The sequence below is a fragment of the Mya arenaria genome, chromosome 14 (genome assembly GCF_026914265.1).
Source record: "Mya arenaria isolate MELC-2E11 chromosome 14, ASM2691426v1".
Lineage (NCBI taxonomy): Eukaryota > Metazoa > Mollusca > Bivalvia > Myida > Myidae > Mya > Mya arenaria.
Window position 1 is genome coordinate 24,393,606 of NC_069135.1, and position 20,415 is coordinate 24,414,020.

Below are 20,415 nucleotides of genomic sequence, written 5' to 3' on the forward strand. Positions count from 1 at the left end.
TTTGGCTTTTATCATACAAGTCAAATGATATAGAGATGGTAATGCATTATAATTACCAAAAAAATATCATTTTGACATCTATCTTGATGTGCGCCTTTAACATTGACGCAATACTGTTGTGCCCTTTTAAGAAAATGAATACCAAGCCCTTTGTCAATCCTGGATGAAACACTATATTTGATACCTAAATTGTCAATTATATGCCCAAAATCGCTTTCATTTCCTTTACTGTTAATAAGGTATTGGCTTATTTGGACGTCAGAAATTATCAGTGATAATTGAATGGAATGATTTGAAGGCTGATCCTAAATACGGCTTAAGTAAATTGTTTTTTTCTCACGAGGAAGATATGGTATTGGAATAGGAACGTTATATGCTAACCATATATAAGTGACAATCCCTTTCAGACTTCTGGTAAACATGGTCATTTTAGAAAAAAAATGACAATTATTTAATAAAAATTCTCCATATATTAGTCATAACCCCTTCTGGACTTCTGGTAACCATGGTTATTTTTAAAAATATTTAACAAGAAAAAGTGCCATTTTCATAGCTAAAGATCATCTCTTTCTGACTTTGGTAAACATGGTTATATTTGGAAAAAAAATAACACGACTCCTCCATAATTATTAGTGGTGGTCCCTTTCAGACTTTTGGTAAACATGGTAGTTTTTGAGAAATATTTACCAAGAATTCTCCATATATAAGTGATAATTGCTTTCTGACTTGGGTAAACTTGGTTATTTTATTTAGCAAGAATTTTCATCTATAAATTGTTATTTAAACCAAAATTGGTCTCTGTCAAAAATCAAATCTGCAATAACCAAAAGTGAAAGTGAACACTGACCATGTCCATCTTCTAAACACATACTAATGAACCTCAGATGAATTCCTCCATTTTTTAGATGAATGAAAAAGTAGCACATATCCTTCAAGCAATAGTTGTTGTACACCTATCTCTAAATTTGCTAATGAAAATCCAAAGAAAAATGGTCGAGTATTGAACAATGAAACAATAGTGGTATTTGATGGAAAATGATAAAAAATTTAACAGATGGAAATCAGTGCAACAATTTTCTGTGTTTGCAACCGCGGCAGAGTATAAATACAAAGTATTGTAAGAGTTTTTCACTGGTTGGCACCATTTGCCATTGTTTGAGACACATATTTTTCATAGATTGCTATGTATTTTTCACTGTTGGTAAGACTTGAGGTTTGAGTCTGCCCTCACCTAATTTTGGCGGGACCTTGCCATGACACCATCATGACTCTCATTGTGTTAAAAAGGCCATACGTGACATGAAATACAAAATGACTGCAATTCTCAGTCTAATCTAAGTATTAAAGAAGACTTGTAAACAGAGTGAGATACAAGAAAAATGAAATTCGGGTGCAGTACACTAGTTCTTTGCAAAGACGCCTCTTTGTTTTTTAATGAGCTCGGTGTAAAGCACAGATACAGGGCCAGGTACAACTTTGCTGGGTTGAACCAGTACTGAGTACAGCATTTTACCAGCACTACCCTTTTTAAGCCATAGGCTAGGCAGAGGAGTTACAGGTACGTCTTGTGGTTTGATACGGCCAGAGTTGAAACCCGCGACCTTCCTCACATGAAGGGAACGCTCTACAGTTGAGCTTTTGGGGTGGTTCTGTGGCCATATTCAATGTTATTCTTAATATTGTCCTTGACCCACCTCAGTTATTCCATTGGCCAGTAGTTTACCTAGTCCAATCAAAATGCTTTGGTTCTAATTTGAAAAATGAAGTGGTAATGAAATTTATTAATGATGTCACCACTTTGTTGGTTTTCAAATATGTCAGCCCAAGAAGTGTGTTTGTTTCAGTTTACAAATGTCTGCCATGTCCATGAGCTGCATTTAGTATGCCCTAGCTATGACACCATCACAACTTTTAACACTTAAAATGTTCAAACGCATCTTGATATTATCAGAAGTGAAGAAACAGATTAAGGTACAAGGAGATTGGTGTGTGATTCCCTAGCTCATTACAAGAGACATCTTGGTTCTTTAACATTCTTCAACTTTCTTCAGGCTTCAATTAATTAAAGCAGTATACTTTCAACTTACAGTCTAAACCCATAGGCTCCATGGTCCAGGGACAGGCCATAATACTTCCAGCCTTTGGAATATCTAGCAAGCAGGAATGCTTACTGAATTTTTTTTTTTTGTTACGTTAAATACGTTAAGTTATTTACCTACGTACTCTCAGCTAGAGAAGATTATGGCCTCATACCTCTGGATGTAGCTTTTTACAGTAAGTTTTCTCTTGCTCTTTGTACTCTTAGTTCCTAAGGCGAAGCCTTTGGGGTTGCCGATTTTATGTGAATGAGGCCTCCTTTTAATGCATGGAGACTTGTACATGTAATGAACTAATTTTGATGTATTGTATTTGTGCCAATTAATGATGGCATGTTTGCTCAAACTGTTTAATTAGCCTGAGTTTCATTTAATAACAATTATGCTACCAACCAAGCAATTCTAAATGATTATCGCCTTTGAGCATTTAAGCAAACAAAATAAAGTCTGAAATTCTTAATACTGGGACCGATGAAATTACATAGAGCGTGGATAAAAATGTAGCCCTCCGATCAAATTTTATATGAACAAAAAAATTACAATTAAAAAAAGTCTGCCCGATTTTTAAGCCAATGAGGATATCAAGCCAAGCAGTATCGAGCCAAAGAGGTTTGACTGTACTATCCTATTAATGCCGATTTCCAGGCAATGAAGCTACTCAGACACCAATTTTTATCATCTTTCGACATGAAACAACCGATTCAGGATTTAACCCTGCACATTCCACCTCTGAAGTAAAAGCTTTACCACTCAGCATTCAGAGCTGCCATGTACAGGAATGTTTATTTTATTTTATATTTAATTGAATGCATTTATTGTGGACTGGAAAAAAAGATATTAAAAGAACAGAGAATTATTTTTTTTCAAATTTATTCATTTTTATGTATACACAGTTGGGAATAATGTCATTATACTTCTGGCAACATAATGCAATGATGAAAAACATACAATCAAAATGAAATCATGTTATCAATACAATGAAAGCTACAAGCACAAAAGCCAAATAACCCAATCATGTAACGAATAATGTTTAATTGTAAGAAATACAAATATATAAATAGACATAGCCACAGTGCAAAAATTCTGCTACAAACAATTATTATAGTTACTTTTTCACCAAAAACACGGATGGGTTGGTGTCCATTTGTAATGGCATAATTCCAGGCAAGCTTGTTGGTTCGTATCCACTGAGTCTGTGGTTGAAGTCTAAATACAAATGAGGCAACAACGTTGATGTTGTCTTGGAATCCTTTCGTTCTTTCGCTGGGACAGATTTTGTCTTTTTAACAAATTTAAGGCTGGAAAACCATTTCTTTGAAGATTTTGGTGCATTTGTCTTCGAATTTGTTTTTGGCGACTCTTGATTGCAGACTCGTTTGTCCTTGTTGCCTATACATTTTACATTGTCTGCTTTGCAGTCTTCAATGTCACACTGGTTTATCTCAATTTTTTCAGCATATTGTTGCGGTTTTGCTTTTAAGTCTTTGTTGTCTTTCTTAGTATCATCTGCAGAAGTTGCTCTCATTGAACTGTTTCTGCTTTGCGTTGTACGAGAGGATTTCTGTGTTCCCTTAATGTTGTTTTGATCATTCGTCTGAAACATATCCTTCTTTGAAGAGTAATACTGTCGTAAATTGCTTACTCTCTGATCTCTGGTGTTGCCAAGTCGCAAGCTCACATTCTTATAAGCTTGTTGAAAATCGGTTATGTCGGAGCATTGTAGATTCTCTATTTTGTCCATAAGACTACAAACACTTTCCTGAACAGCAGTCATACAATCATCGAGACATTTGATGACATCGAAGGAATCCATCGCTTTACTTTTAGTACATGAAATTCTAATTCACGTAAGGAGCTTGAAGCAAAAGTGACTTGGATGGTAATGTACAGCTCTTTTATACAACTCTGTAGTGTTTGGGATGGACAACTTGATAATTTCCGTTTAAAGGATTGCTCGACAGTATTTGATCTTCAAGAGTTTGTTGATGGAATGCTACATGTACAGTAGCAAACTTACATTGTTAGTAAGTGGAATTTTATTGTTGGAAAATGTGTCAGTGATTCCATTTAATTAAATGCTGTTTGAGTTTGGGCAATCATTTGACAGGGTTGTACAGAAATTACATAGTTTTTCCATCATTTTACGCAAGAAAATGATGAAAACCTCTGAAATTGGATGGCATTGAGCAATGGTAAATTTAGAGACTCCCTCACTGAAAACCACTGAAATTGGATGGCATTGAGCAATGGTAAATTTAGAGACTCCCTCACTGAAAACCACTGAAATTGGATGGCATTGAGCAAGGGCAAATTTAAAGACTCCCTCACTGACAACCACCTGTTTCAGGAGTATGAATTTAACTTTGTCCTCCACTTGCATCAGGACTTTGTAGCCTGAAACACCTGATCCCAGAAATTTTGACAAATTTTCCTGACCCAGAGTTGGCATCTAAACAACAAAATAAGTCAAGTACTCATTTTTATTTTTAAAGAAATATTTGCCCCATGTCTACCTAGTGCAATATGGCCATGTGGAAACAGTCTATTGATGTCACAGCATGACAAGCATACAAGTATCATACAATGTCAAAATATTCATAAAACAAAACACTGCATGATATGCTTGAATGTCACAACATATTATAAGGCACTCAAAATAGTTTGGTAAGGTTTACATCCTTTTAAAAAATGGGAATAGAAGTTGGCTTGTTTTTATTTGGTTTTATTAGAGAATAATGTTAATGTATTAAAAAAAATTTTTTTTAGAGTGACTAAATAACGGTAGGGTTGGCACCTATATTTCGTAGGTAGGGTTGGATTATCCAAACCGAAGGTTTATTTAGGCTTAAACAGTCCATTCATGTCCAGGGGTGTTCTTTTTTTGGAAGCACATGTCAGGAAGATAACTAAAATTAACATTGCATTTAGTGAATTTGCACGGTATAAGGTGAAACTTATGTTCATGGATTTAGCCACATGGTGTTTTGAAAACTTTCCAATACTCCAACAACTGTCACCCTTTTTTCACATATATTTCTTGGCAAATTTCGGGAAGGCCTGACAGGTGCAGCTGTCAAATTAGCTTGTAAGAGATGATAAAGCAAACATCAACCTTATCATGCATGAAAGAATGTTCTTTATTATATTCACATCGCACAATGCGGTTCATAAAATAGTCTTTTACTGTGAATATTAATATTAGCCTTAACATGTAATAGATGCGAAAATCATCTGTGATCATTTAAATATTTCTTTCCAGCATCTGTATGTGTCCCTATCCGAACTACAAGTGAAACGTGAAGAAGAGATTGCCAAAAATCCATTGTCACGACCGGAGACTGATGTCCCCAATACCCCATCAGAGGCTCTCTTCCAGGCCATCCTGCCCAACCTACCACAGTATATGGTAGGTTACATTCTATCTTTTTCCAAATTTGCATCTGTGATAGACATGAGCATAATGTCTTTGAGGTGCATCTTCATCTCTATATTTTAAATTCAGCTTAGATGTGTCAATTGATGGTGTTTTATTTTCTAGGTCTGTATATTATTACAACCACCAAATGCAACAGAAAGAGAAAACAGCAACAAACTTCAATTTATAAAAGAACAGTTTATCATAATTTATTTCTTATAAGAGATGTGAATGTTTAAATACCTAGTTTAAAAAATATTGTCCAATAAAGTTCTTTTCACAAATTGTGGTATCTGGTATAGAATTAAATTCAACACATATATATGGGAACAAGGCTGAGGTAAGCTTCAAAGCTTTATCCTTGCCCATATATGGGAAGAAGGCTGAGGTGAGCTTCAAAGCTTTATTCTTTCCCATATATGGGAACAAGGCTGAGGTGAACTTCAAAGCTTTATCCTTGCCCATATATTGGAAGAAGGCTAAGGTGAGCTTCAAAGCTTTATCCTTGCCCATATACTAGTATGGGAACAAGGCTGAGGTAAGCTTCAAAGCTTTATCCTTGCCCATATATATAAATACTAGAGTAATGAACATGAAAAGTCTACAGAAATAACATTTTTCATTGCTTGTTCACATTTTACCTCCAGATTGCCTTGTTGAAGATCTTGCTGGCTGCAGCCCCAACTGCCAAGACAAAGACAGACTCTATCAACATTTTAGCAGACCTGCTGCCTCTGCCTGAGGAGATGCCGTAAGTTTGATTGGAATTGTTAAGTCTTTAATGTTTATATGTGCCTTAAAGATATAAAAGGGATTGATGGTATGGATACACAGCATTTTATATTTATCAAATAAATGGGTAGTGCCTTACAAGGAGTTGGTAGTTGTTAGATGTGACATGCGCAGTTAAATGCATGTTGATGAAATTTCCATGATAGTCAATGTGACAATGTGTTTCAATCAATGAAATATGGCATTAGGTGTTCAAGGTATTTTTATGGTCTAATCATTTACATCTTGATGGCAAATTGGTTTAATACACACATGTATAATACCACGCATATTAGTTATATATACTATGGTAAAGCGGCATTTGCTTTTCTACAGGACGACTGTGTTTCAATCCATGAAACTTGGCATAGATGTTAACAGACACAAGGAGATTATTGTCAAGGCCATCTCGGGCTGGTTCTTCTGATGCTGAAACATTTCAAACTGAACCACATTTATCAGGTATGAATGTTGGACTTTCTTCATTTTAGCTTCTTCCGTTTTTCTCTCAAAGATAACGTTGAAGTATTGTCATTACCCTTGGAGTCGCTGTTGTCATGCCTATTATTTTACCTTGGCAATATAAATTAGCTGCAACTTGAAGAATAAGTTTAAAATATTAAAATTTACACTGTTTAACCATTAACCGAGGATAATACACATGTTACTATAAATAGTAACATTTTACTATAGAAATGCGTTCCCACAATAATGATTATCGTCTCCGACGGTGAGATTATCACGGCACGTCAGGGCTATTATGATCAACCATGTATTATTCTATTAATAATGCCCCTAGCTCTGGTTTCAATAGTTGTTCAGTCTACACTTAATGTTTTTGAACTAAAGTGCTGCTGTCCACGAAGCAGATTATTTTTCTGCCATGACGGGGACATTATGTTTTTCAGTTTGAGTTTATGTCACAACACCTTGTGTTTGCGAATTGTATCCCACTGGTGTTGAAATTCTTCAATCAAAACATTGTTTTGTACGTCACCGCAAAAAACAGGTAAGTCAGTGCAGTTTATCCTACATGTAAGTATGCAGTATCTTGACAGCTAGAAAACACATATGCTTCGCTTAAGCTGTGCTTTTTTTGCCAAAACATGAACAACTGTTAAGTAAAAATATTTTTGTTTAAGTGGGCTGTGAAACAAAGCAGGTAAAGTCAATATTTTTTTAGAAAAACCTATGCCTTAACCACTATGCCACAAGGGTTTACATAAAAGTGATGGATATTTTGACCTTTTAACAATACATTGAAGGTTGAAGGGCTCAGGCCAATACAGCTTACCTCGGACAAATAACTGGGCCAATATGAAATCACCTTATTTATAACATTATTATTTAAATGGCAATGTGGTAATGTGTAACAAGTCAGGAGACCATTCAAATAAAGGATTTTGGTGGTAACCTCAATTATATCTTAAATATTTATAAATGTCACAAATGGGTACACTTTTTTTTCTCAACTACAAGTCAAATTTCAATGTTGGCTAAAGATCAATTTACAAAAATATCTAATAAAATAATGAAACAAGTGCAATAAGATAATTTATGAATTAAAATACTGGAAAATACTGCAGAAATTACTCAATAACACAAACAGCTCATTCATTTTACTGATAATTATTAAGAATCCAAGGCCCGAATGGCCTGAAAGGGACTTGTGTTTGATTTGTAAAATGCAATTTTTATGCCCCTCTTCGAAGAAGAGGGGTATATTGCTTTGCACAGGCATGTCGGTATGTCAGTCGGTCGGTCCGTCGGTAGACCAAAGCTTGTCCGAGTGATAACTCAACAATTCCTGGACGTATGGTCATCAAACTTGACATGAAGGTTGGGCCTGACCAGTAGATGACCCCTATTGATTTAAGGGCTCATCAGGTCAAAGGTCAAGGTCACAGTGACCTTTAATGGTAAATAATTTTAAAGCTGGTCCGAGTGATAACTCAACAATGCCTAGACCTGGTCATCAAACTTGATATGGAAGTTGGGCCTGACCAGTAGATGACCCCTATTGTTTTGGGGGGTCATCCTGCCTAAGGTCAAGGTCACAGTGACCTTGAATGGTAAAAGGTTGTCTGTGTGATAACTCAACAATGCCTGCACCCATGGCCCTCATACTTGACATGGAGGTTGGGCCTGACCAGTAGATGACCCCTTTGGCTTTGAGGGTCATTGGGCCAAAGGTCAAGGTCACAGGGATCTTGAATGGTAAAAGGTTGTTCTTGTGATAATTGACATAGCCTGCACCCATGGCCCTCATACTTGACATGGAGGTTGGGCCTGACCAATAGATGACCCCTATTTTTGGGGGGGTCATCGGGCCAAAGTCAAGGTCACAGTGATCTTGAATGGTAAAAGGTTGTCCGTGTGATAACTCGACAATGCCTGCTCCTATGGCCCTCATACTTGACATGGAGGTTGGGCCTGACCAGTAGATGACCCCTATTGTTTTTGGGGGTCGTCGGGCCAAAGGTCAAGGTCACAGTGATCTTGAATGGTAAAAGGTTGTCGTTGTGATAACTCGACAATGCCTGCATCCATGGCCCTCATACTTGACATGGAGGTTAAGCCTGACCAGTAGATGGCCCCTATTGGCTTTAGGGGTCATCGGGCCAAAGGTCATGGTCACAGTGGCCTTGAATGGTGAAAGGTTGTCCGAATGATAACTCAGCAATGCCTGCACCCATGGCCCTCAAACTTGACTTGGAAGTTGAGCCTGACCAGTAGAATACCCTATTGATTTTAGGGGTCAAAGGTCAAGGTCACAGTGACCTTGAAAGCAAAGTCAACAATTCCTGGACCTGTGGTCATCAAACTTGACATGAAGGATTGGTCTGACCAGTAGATGACCCCTCTTGATTTTGGGGGTCATCGGGCCAAGGTCAAGGTCACAGTTATATTTTACGCAAAAAAGTGAACAAATCTTCTCCCTGTGATATCTCAACAATGCCTGAACCTATGATCATCAAACTTGACATGGGCCTGACCATAAGATGACCCTTTTTGATTTTAGGAATCATCGTGTCAAAGGTCAAGTTTACAGTGACCTTGAAAATGCGAAGATGACCCCTTATGATTTTAGGGATGATGTGGTCAAATGTCAAGATCACAGTGACCTTGAACGAAAAAATATTGTCTGTGTGATAACTTGTCAATGCCTGCATTCATGGCCCTCAAACTTGACATTTAGATTTTTTGTGACCAACTGATGACTCCTATGGATTTTGAGGTCAAAGGTCATGGTCATAACACACTCTTTCCTCACACTTTGAATGGTCATAATCTTAAAACTGCCTCAACGGCATCCAATGTCAGTGACAAACCAGCTGTCATTTCGGTCCATGCATATTTCATTCAATTGGCCATATAATCCTGACAACATGGTTCTCAGGGGGGGCATAATGTTTGACAAACATCTCTTGTTTATGATGAAATAAAGTGTGGCAAATCAAATGTAAATATTAAAACTAAGATTCTGAGGCCGGAACCCTTTACAAAATGATGAGATATGCTCAAACATTGTCTTTGAAAACTGTAGTAATGTGATTCAACAAAAGGCTGAAAGGTTAAATTATCCCTCGGCTTATGTATGAGTCCTTGTGGTCAAGTGGTTTTGGTGTCAGTTTTCTAAAAAACTAAATATCTGTACTGGCATGGGTTCACTCCCTACTACAACCAGGTTTTTATACATCAATCATATTTTATCCGCAATTTCAGTATCAAAGAGTAAAATAATTTTAAGTATTTTTAGATGCATTACCCTGAAAAAAAATTGGTCAAAACACGTGAGCGAGTCCTAAGTTCAATTGTTATTGAGTTATTAAATTCCCATCTGAGTCAAAAGAGATATATGAGCCGCATCGCGCGATTTTGGGCTTTCGGACATAATTATTACAAATGAAATAATCATTAATAAAAAATGCCAAAAATAATGATTTTTTCTATGTAAATCAATTTCTTCCTGACTTCTTTCTTTTTAAGGTTTGTCATTGGTGCATCATTTTCTTGATAATTTATGACCATTGGTTTACTCATGTTTCCATAGCAACCATGGATTTCGTCCCGACATATTTTGACTGGATTGATAGTCTGTGTTTAAAACGGCCAAATGTATTAAAAATACAAAAATGATTCATTATTTTTATCTTAATTTATGTTCCTTAAAGATTCTGTGATAAGAAAATAATTTAAATTGTAAGCTAGTTGTAATATTGATACAATAATTTTGCACATCATTTAAATGACGTCAAATTTAGTATTCAAAATGCGCAATGCATGATCTCACTTGTAAACACGTAACTTACGCAATTTAAGTGATATCAACATGAAAATTTCAGAATATCTTTCTGAAAGTACATGGCATTCAAATACCTTAAAACATTGTTATAGCAAAAATATGTCTGAAGGCCCAAAATCGCGCGATGCGGCTCATATGAGCAGTCAATGCAGTAATTGTTTGCTTTTGTCTTTTATCTTGTACTTGGACAATACCGTGTCCCTATACATTAACGCCATGAGTCTGAGGTGGAGAAGCAGAACAGTAAATAAATTAATTTTGTTGTAAAAATGCCTCACTAGGTAAAACTGATGCTATATCTATTACAAATAATAATGTTTTACTGTTTTACAATCTAGCACACATATTTTGTCAAAGCTAGTTATAGTATAGATATTTTGAAACATTTAAGAATTCAGTTTTCTGTGCTTGCCCATCTCAACTCAAGATGTTTAAGGATTATAAAGTGCCATGGAATTTCTTTGTTATAAGCAAATAAATAATAGGTTTTTTATGTGATGTATTTCTCAGTCATTGTTGAAACAAGGAAGATTCTAGAAGAGATTTTACATAAAAAAACAACTGTGCTGTTTATTGCATCTTCAAAACAATATTTTTTTTATCAATTCAATGCAATAATAACATTTTTTTTTTTATTTTTTTTTTTTTTAACTGAGAATTAAAAAAAACCACCACAACCTGTTATTATTACCGTTCATGGATTTTTTGGGATAGGTTGTTATGCGTCAATCATACAGTTCTGTATTATTCTTTGATTCGTTTTGACTGAGAAAAAAACATAAAAAATGGTTTATTATTACTTTTCAAGGTATATGATAGTAATGAAAAAAAACTAGTTTATTACAAGCTTCTTCAACACAAGGTTTTTGCGCATGGGTTTGATGCAGTTATAAAAAAATAGTGTGTGATATGTTCTAACAGAGATAAACATAAAAAAGCTTTATTATCACATTTCAAGCGAAATCGTACTGTTTACTCCATGTTTCTTCAATAAAATGAAGAAATACGTGAATTTGTATGTGTATCCCAACCATTACTACTAACGATTTAAATAAAAGTACAAACCACTGAGGGCTTCCTTGCGTTACAGTTATCTCCCCAGTCAGCCCACAAACATTGAAAGGTACAAAACCACAAATCAATCAAGTTCTGAATTTCAAACATAGCGAAATAATAATTATATTAATGGACTGATAGTTCAAACTACAAAGTTAACAACATTGTTAACATCATCATTATGAACATCAAAATCTGAATTGCTCTGTAAGTTTCCTGAATACACTTCTGATCTAAAGTATTCCTTACAGGAACTGAGACAACTGTTATAGCTGTAAAGGCCAGAAAAGCCCGGTATGAAAAATAAGTAATTAAAACTTATATATCATGTTTGACTTTATAATTTTTGTTTTCAGTATCCCAGTTCTGGATTTTCCGTCATGCGTTGTAGGGGAAAAACAAGAAATCACTGCAGAAGCACTTGTAAGTTGCTTAACTAGAAAGAATGAATGTTAGTTTGCGGGTATTATGATGATGGTATATTGTATTTAGGTTAGTTAAATTTGTCAGTGATAGTCATTGAAATTAGTGATGGGGATGAACAAGCCAGGATTCATGCACAAGTGCTTGGCATGAAATAATATCAATAAGTCCTGCAATATGAAGTCTGAAATTTGAGCAAGCCCGTAAATTATTTTACCACTGCAGGGCTGATGTGCTTGAAAGAAAGAAATATTTCTATAAAACTCAAAGAACAAGACTACTTTCATATATGAGGACTTTTTGAATAGGTTAGAGACAATTGCATTTACTATTGAGTTTAAAAAATGTTATGCTCATTTGTTTCATGCCTTATTTTTCATGTTTTTCTTGTGTCAAATCTTACTATTTTTTAATAAGGTTTGAAATGTCTTCTGAGTGTGGGATCTGTTAGAAAACTAAAGTGTTTTTTTTCCACATTTATAAATGTTATAATTTTTATAATGTGAGATTTGTTTGTCATATCTCTTGTATCCGGGTCTATGATGTATTGATATTTGATTTTGTAATGTTGGATCTGTTGTTTCTGAGTCTATTGATAGATGTGATTATATAACTGTGCTCTTTCCTTAAGGAAAAGGGAGACAACCAGTTATACTGTTGGCGGAACGTGTTTTCCTGCATCAACTTGCTTCGAATCCTTAACAAACTTACCAAGTGGAAGCACTCTAGGACCATGGTAAGATAAGGAATCCCTAAATGTTTTCCATTTCTGTCCAGTAAAAACCACCCTGCTCTGATGGTTTTATTACACAAATATTTGCCATATCGAAAAGTGGTAAAAAATCAAGTAAAATTGTCTCAATTTAATCTTACCAAAAGTATTCCGATAAAAATAAAAAAAGGTATATCAGGAATTAGAAAAGTCTCATTTTGAATCAGTTTTCATTAAGATGCCTAAGCTTTACAGAATTTTTGTTCTAAATAAACAGGAGATAAGTTTAAATTGGTTGGTAAACACACAGGCATCTGAATCATTGTTTGTCACTAAAATATTGTTTAAAACCATTTTGAGTACATACAATGAGATAAACAACACATCTGAAGATATTTAGTTTCTTTTTTGTATATCAAAGACACTAAATATCTTCAGATGTGTTGTTTATCTCATTGTATGTACCCAAAATGGTTTTAAACAATATTTTAGTGACAAACAATGATTCAGATGCCTGTGGGTAAACAGATGGCATTAAGTAAAGATAGCAACATTGTGTGAAGTTTTGTACAGATGTTTTGAACCAACCTGGTAGGATATATACTTTTCCAATCTTGTACAGAGTGGCTTTGCCCAGTTTGGACAATAAGGCATTTATTATAAAATCTAAAGTATGTTTTTACACAGCCATACTTTTTTAAACTGCAATATTTTTCCAACAGCTGGATACTATCCAATGAGTTTTAGGCTGCTGAAAACAATGGTTATTGTATATCAGTTTGAACTGCATGTATATTTATATTTAGAAAATAGGCCTATATTAGTTTGTGCGAGATGACTGAATTTAATCAAATCATTATCAATGGGCTCTGAATATCGCTGATTAATCAAATATGAGAATCCATAATCAATTTTTATCTAACTTCATTAATTTACATTAGTTGTCCAATTCGATTCTATTTTTGACTACAGAATTTTTGTTTTCTAACAAACACTTAGTCTACATGTGGAATGATCCCAATCATACAGTTTTGAAGAACTTAAAAAATCAAATCTCATTTCTGATTCTTAGTTCCACCTTTTGGTATCATCTTTAATGTGAACTTTAGTGGTCTCATCTTGAGCATATGAGCTGGTTTCTATCCAGGTAATAGACATGTTCCTCAGTTTGTACAAACTGCAGAAGTAAAGTGACATGATCAAGTGAGACAACAATTCGTAAGCCTACAGTCTATATATAGTCACGTTGATTTGGGCAAACTGAAGAGTTGTGTAACGGTGGAAATGTGACAACAATTCGTAAGCCAACAGTCTATATAAAGTCACGTTGATTTGGGCAAACTGAAGAGTTGTGTAACAGTCAAAGTATGATAACAATTCAAAACTGCAATAAATAAATCCATCTAAATTTAACTATAGAGTTGCACACAAACAACACCAGGAGGTCATCACGCTAGTGTTGTTACAATTAGGTGAAGAGGTTATCTAGTGAACAGCGTGTGTCAAGACTTTTACATCTCATTATCATAGTTGGGGTATACAAATCTATTTGAGCTTCAGATTGTGAAGACAGTTTATAAGAATCACGTATGAGTCTGTTTCAAGGGTAGAAACCAGAACTGTGTCCCTGCTGAGGCTCGAACCCACGAACACTTGGTTGAGAGGTGGACACCTACTCCACAACACCACACTCAGCATAGTGTTAATGTATATGTCTCTGTTTCAATATTTACCATATCCTTCAATTGCCATGACATATTGCGATTTGTCAGTATTTATTCTCGATGAAATTGGTCATTAACATTTACAATATAACATGTACTGCGAATGGCCGGTATTTAATCACAGTAAAAGGTTGTTTAAATTTACAGAGGCAGATGCTCTGTGAATGGCCAGTATTTGATTTTGATTAAAGGTTATTCGAATTTACAGAGGTCGATGCTCTGTGAATGGCCAGTATTTCATTTTGATTAAAGGTTATTCGAATTTACAGAGGTTGATGCTCTGTGAATGGCCAGTATTTGATTTTGATTAAAGGTTATTCAAATTTACAGAGGTTGATGCTCTGTGAATGGCCAGTATTTGATTTTGATTAAAGGTTATTCAAATTTACAGAGGTTGATGCTCTGTGAATGGCCAGTATTTGATTTTGATTAAAGGTTATTCAAATTTACAGAGGTCGATGCTCTGTGAATGGCCAGCTTATATTCTCTATGTGTCAAGACTATCATTGTGATTTTCACTTTAGCCTTGTATAAATTGAACTAGTACATTAAGTATCACCATTTTACTGAATTGTCATGTTGTATGACTGGCCTTTCAAACATTAAAATGACATCAAGGCCATTTACTATGTTGATCAATACCCGAACCCCTCCACACACACTCACATACACACTACTGGCTTGATTATGGATTATGCATTTTAATTGTTCCTTGCAAAATTGACATCTTTTTCATTGGTGTCTTAAGTGCTATTATAATATTTACTGAAGCATCATTTATTAATATTGCACCTTTACTGTATGATGGTTGTTTTCCATAATCAGCACCCCAGCATATTCATATCATATCATAATATCTTGGGCAAATCTGCTGTAAAAACCTTGTATTCATAATGAATTAATGAGGTGGAATCTAGCTGTTTTTTGTTTCGTCGCATGAAACATGCCTCACGCTGTACAGAATGACTGAGTAGTTAAAGATGAAATCTCGGTTCTGAGTGATCTAATGTCAAATTTGCAGAAAGCTTTACACAAAGGAGATTCTTTCATTTTTGTTATTAGCTATTTGGTAGGTGGCAAAATGTCGTATGGATATTCAAACTTTACAAGGTTGAGCTAGCCAGTATTCCCAGGGTGTCATATATAATATTAATATGTTGAGGTGCCGAGGATGGTTGTTTTCAAGTCAGCCCCAGGCATGAAACAAGCATTGAAGGTTTGCCATAATGCATATAATGAGTTAATACATAAACTGGTAAAATATAAGTTAATTGATCATTTTTTCTTGTACTAGGCTGGTGGTACTCAAGTCAGCTGGAATTTTAGAGCAGACACTTCTCGATACTTAATTACAAGTAAAAACAAACATGTACTGGTAAAATATACAAATGAATCGATTGTTAACGATCTTTCATTTTCAAGTCAGCTCAATCTTGAAATGAGTGTTAAAGGTTTGCCTCGCAATAGTTTATTAATAATATATAAATACTGGTAAATTATATTAATTGATTGCTAACTTTTCTTTACAGATGCTGGTCGTTTTCAAATCGGCTCCAATCTTGAAACGAGCATTAAAGGTTCGCCACGCAATGATGCAGCTGTACATCCTTAAGCTGCTAAAGATGCAAACCAAATACCTGGGTCGACAGTGGCGCAAATCCAACATGAAAACCATGTCTGCTATATATCAAAAGGTCCGACATCGCCTCAATGATGACTGGGCTTATGGAAATGGTAATGTTTTGTTTAACTTATATGGCATATTTTTTTATTTTTCAAATTTAATGTTGAAAGGTATTCTGATTTCCTTGGAAACTGTTACAAAATTATAGAATATATTTGTTGTTTTTCCCTGTTTTTGATATAATGTAGTAATACTAGGTATTGTCTGGATAATACTTGGTGTCATTTACATTTCCAGCGGCATAAAACATGTTGCCAAAAAATGATATAAATATGTAATACAGTGTGTGCAAGAATTTGCATTTCCTGTGTACTGACACATCAGCTTTACATTGTATAAGCAGCTATGCTTGCCTATTAAATACGGTCTTTGTTATTTAGCTGCTATGCACATCAGCCATATGGGTCGTTGGATTATGAATAAGAAAAACTGTGATCTGATCTTTTGTCAGCAGTCTTTTATCACTGGTTTCCAGACAATTATGCAAAAATTGGCTTATTAGAAGACATAAAAATTTGCCGAAAGGGTTAATCTGTGAGAGTGCAGCTTTAAGTGTATCTGCTTTTGTTTTTCAGACATGGATGCAAGACCTTGGGACTTTCAAGCTGAGGAGTGTGCATTACGCGCATGTGTGGACCGGTTTAACAATCGGCGTTATGGGACCAATGGAGCGGACCAAGACTACAAACCGGTGGACAACTGTATATTGAGTGTGCTTGGCCAGGATCTTGATCTGAGTGAAGAATTTAAGCAAAACTATGAAATGTGGCTGGACATGGAGGTGTTCTCCAATCAGATCGATTGGGATCAAATTGTGCAATATTGAGTAGGCTTAGATATTGAAGTGAAGAACAAAATTTGAGGTATTGTTATTGCCTTAAAGGGGCACAATACAGGTTGATGCCAAAAATATAAATAACAGTTTAATGCATTATTATGATGAACTCATTTGACTTGAATGGTCAGAACAAAATAAGTACATGATTTGTGAACAGATAAACAAATATAAGTGATATGTTTTCTCCTTTTTTACTGGGGAATTTCTGGCATCATAGAAATTATTTAAAAAAAAATCATAAATGAAGGCTAATTTTTTATCTGTACCTGAATCATATGCTTTCTTTTGTTTTGATCATAAAAGTGAAAGGAGTAAAATATGATAATGCATTAAAATCAAACAAATATGTTTGCGTCAACCTAAATTGTGCGCCTTAAAATATTTCAGTTTAGAAACAGTATTTGAGGTATTATAATTGCCTAAATGTTGTTTGTAGTCATGGGTGAAGAACTTGTGGCAATGCAGTTAGGGAAAATACCTGATGTTGATCATAACTTGAAAACTTACAATATATTACAGAACTTTGTTTAAGTTAAAATATATGATAATTGACATCGTTGTTAACTGTTAAGCGTTAAATGTTTCATGATGTTCTCTCATATTTAAATATAAACAAGTACAACTGAAACAGTTGTCTCAAATAGTATTTGAAGTAGGGAAGACCAGAAGTATTTCGAATGAACTTCTACAGCAGTAACAGTTTGAACATTAACAACGATGATGTTAACAGGGTTGTTTACTTAAACAAAGTTCTGAACAATCGATCCATTGTCTCAGTGCTCAGCTTTATTATGCCCCCCTTCGAAGAAAAGGGGTATATTGCTTTGCACATGTCGGTCGGTCGGTCTGTCGGTAGACCAAAGCTTGTCCGAGTGATAACTCAACAATTCCTGGACGTATGGTCATCAACCTTGACATGAATGTTGGGCCTAACCAGTAGATGACCCCTATTGATTTAAGGGCTCATCGGGTCAAAGGTCAAGGTCACAGTGACCTTTAATGGTAAAATAATTTTAAAGCTTGTCTGAGTGATAACTCGACAATGCCTGCACCCATGTCCTTCAAACTTGACTTGGAGGTTGGGCCTGACCAGTTGATGGCCCCTATTGATTTTAGGGGTCATTGGGCCAAAGGTCAAGGTCACAGTGACCTTGAATGATAAAAGGTTGTCCGAGTGATAACTCAACAATGCCTGCACCAATGGCCCTCAAACTTGAATTGGAGGTTGGGCCAGACCAGTAGATGACCCCTATTGATTTTAGGGGTGAAAGGTCAAGGTCACTGTGACCTTTATAGCAAACTCGACAGTTCCTGGACCTATGGTTATCAAACTTGACATGAAGGTTGGGCCTAACCAGTAGATGACCCCTCTTGACTTTGGGGGTCATCAGGCCAAGGTCAAGGTCACAGTAACCTTTAACGCAAAAAAGTTAACAAATCTTCTCCCAGTGATATCTAAACAATGCCTGAATCTATGATCATCAAACTTGACATGGATGTTGGGCCTGACCAGTAGATGACCCTTATTGATTTTAGGATTCATCAGGTCAGAGGTAAAGTTCACAGTGACCTTGAATGCGAAAATGTTTCGAGCGCTAAGTCGACAATGCCTGCACCCATGGCCCTCAAACTTGACTTGGAGTTGCATCTGACCTGTAGATGACCCCTCATGATTTTAGGGGTCATCAGGTCAAAGGTCACAATGACCTTGAACGAAAAAAGCTTGTCTGTGTGATAACTTGTCAATGGCTGGACCCATGGCCCTCAAACTTGACATTTAGGTTTTTGATGACTCCTGTGGATTTTGAGGTCATAGAGTCAAAGGTCATGGTTATAACACACTCTATCCTCACACTTTGAATGGTCATAATCTTAAAACTGCCTCAACAGCATCCAATGTCAGTGACAAATCAGCTGTCATTTCGTTCATGCATATTTCATCCAATTGTCCATATAATCCTGACAACATTGACTGGGGGGGGGGCATAATGTTTGACAAACATCTCTTGTTATTTATGGTTTGGATTGAATATTTAGCTTTGTTACTCTTGAAATTAAATATTTGCTGTTATAAATACACATTTGTTATGAAACTTTATAAGATGTAGTTGTAGCTTGACTATTGGAAGAAAAAGGAGAGCTATTCTTCTCACCCTTGTGTTGGCATCACATTATTGATAAGGTTTTGGATGTAAGCATCTCAGCAAATACAACAGCCATTGCATTTAAATTTTAGATATGTTTTCCAAACTACTTAAATCTTGAAGTTGGCTAACACTAGCAACAACTTCATGTATTGTAATGAAACTTTATACATTCAAGTTTTGCAATCCTTAAAGTTAAAAGCGGCATAAAAGTCGAGTGCTGCCTCTGTTACAGCTCCTGTTAATATTATTGTGTGTGCATGTTCATGTTCATGTATGATATGGGCATTGTCATGAAGTTTCGCAGCTTTTACATTTCTCTCGGAAAGAGCCTTTTGAAGTATGAATCTGCAAAAGTCTACTTGGTTTGAATACAAACTCCTGAAGTTATAACTGTATTACATGTAAGAAAATCTCAAAATAAAACGTGAATTCAAGCATATTCTTTTTGTATTCTGGAAAGTACATGGACGGTGACTGATGACTGATTTTAGATCATAGATCATAAGATGTCTGTCTTAAATATGCATTGTACTTTTGCCCTGAAAGTTCCTGAGTGTTTGAATTTCCCAAAATATATATTTCAGTTTATTAGCTGTAAAAGAATTAAACATAAAAAATGCAAGATGTTTTGTTCTGCTATATGACTGACTTGTATGCAACATAGGACCTAATAATGATATATATTCTGATAATGTAATACAACTTAACAAACTTTACTAGCCCATTCATGCAGATTAAAATACTATTTGGCACAGATTGGAAGACCATATGGCCCAGATAAATATATTCATGGCCTTTGATTCTGGATCAAAGGGTATGTTTATCTGGGCCATATGGTCTTCCAATCTGTTTCAAATGCATTGTATGCCCAGATAAAAGTCATTTGGCCCAGATTAAAACACTCTACAGCTTAGATTAAAAGGCCATAAAGTCCGGATTAAATGGCAATATGGCCCGAATTAAAAAAGCCATACAGCCCAGATTAAAATTACATATGTCCCAGATCAGGCGCGTAGGAGCTGGGGCCGCAGGGGCCGCGGCCGCGGTCCAAATATTCTGGCTAGTTACGGCAAAGGGGTCGCGAATATTTGATAACGATTTTCTTAATAATTAAATGTCATAATTAAACATGTGACCATCTAGCTAATTGGCGTGTGAATGGCGTGAAATCAGTCGGCGGATTATTAGAGACGGGTAAGTGGAAGAAGAGGCAATAAGACAATACTTATTTGTATCGTTTTTG

The 20,415-nt window shown here is 35.5% G+C and overlaps 1 protein-coding gene across 1 annotated transcript in view; it reads left to right on the forward strand.

Annotated features, from left to right (window-relative positions):
- Nucleotides 1–19,606, forward strand: part of LOC128217347 (striatin-interacting protein 1-like) — a 40,864-nt gene extending 21,258 nt beyond the window's left edge. The window contains 9 exon segments of the mRNA XM_052924449.1: nt 5,356–5,502; nt 6,159–6,262; nt 6,619–6,692; nt 6,695–6,744; nt 7,191–7,291; nt 12,001–12,067; nt 12,699–12,803; nt 16,033–16,237; nt 16,763–19,606. Of these exon segments, the coding sequence (XP_052780409.1) occupies nt 5,356–5,502; nt 6,159–6,262; nt 6,619–6,692; nt 6,695–6,744; nt 7,191–7,291; nt 12,001–12,067; nt 12,699–12,803; nt 16,033–16,237; nt 16,763–17,013 (1,104 nt within the window). The 3' untranslated portion in view covers nt 17,014–19,606.
- Nucleotides 19,607–20,415: the final 809 nt, after the last annotated feature.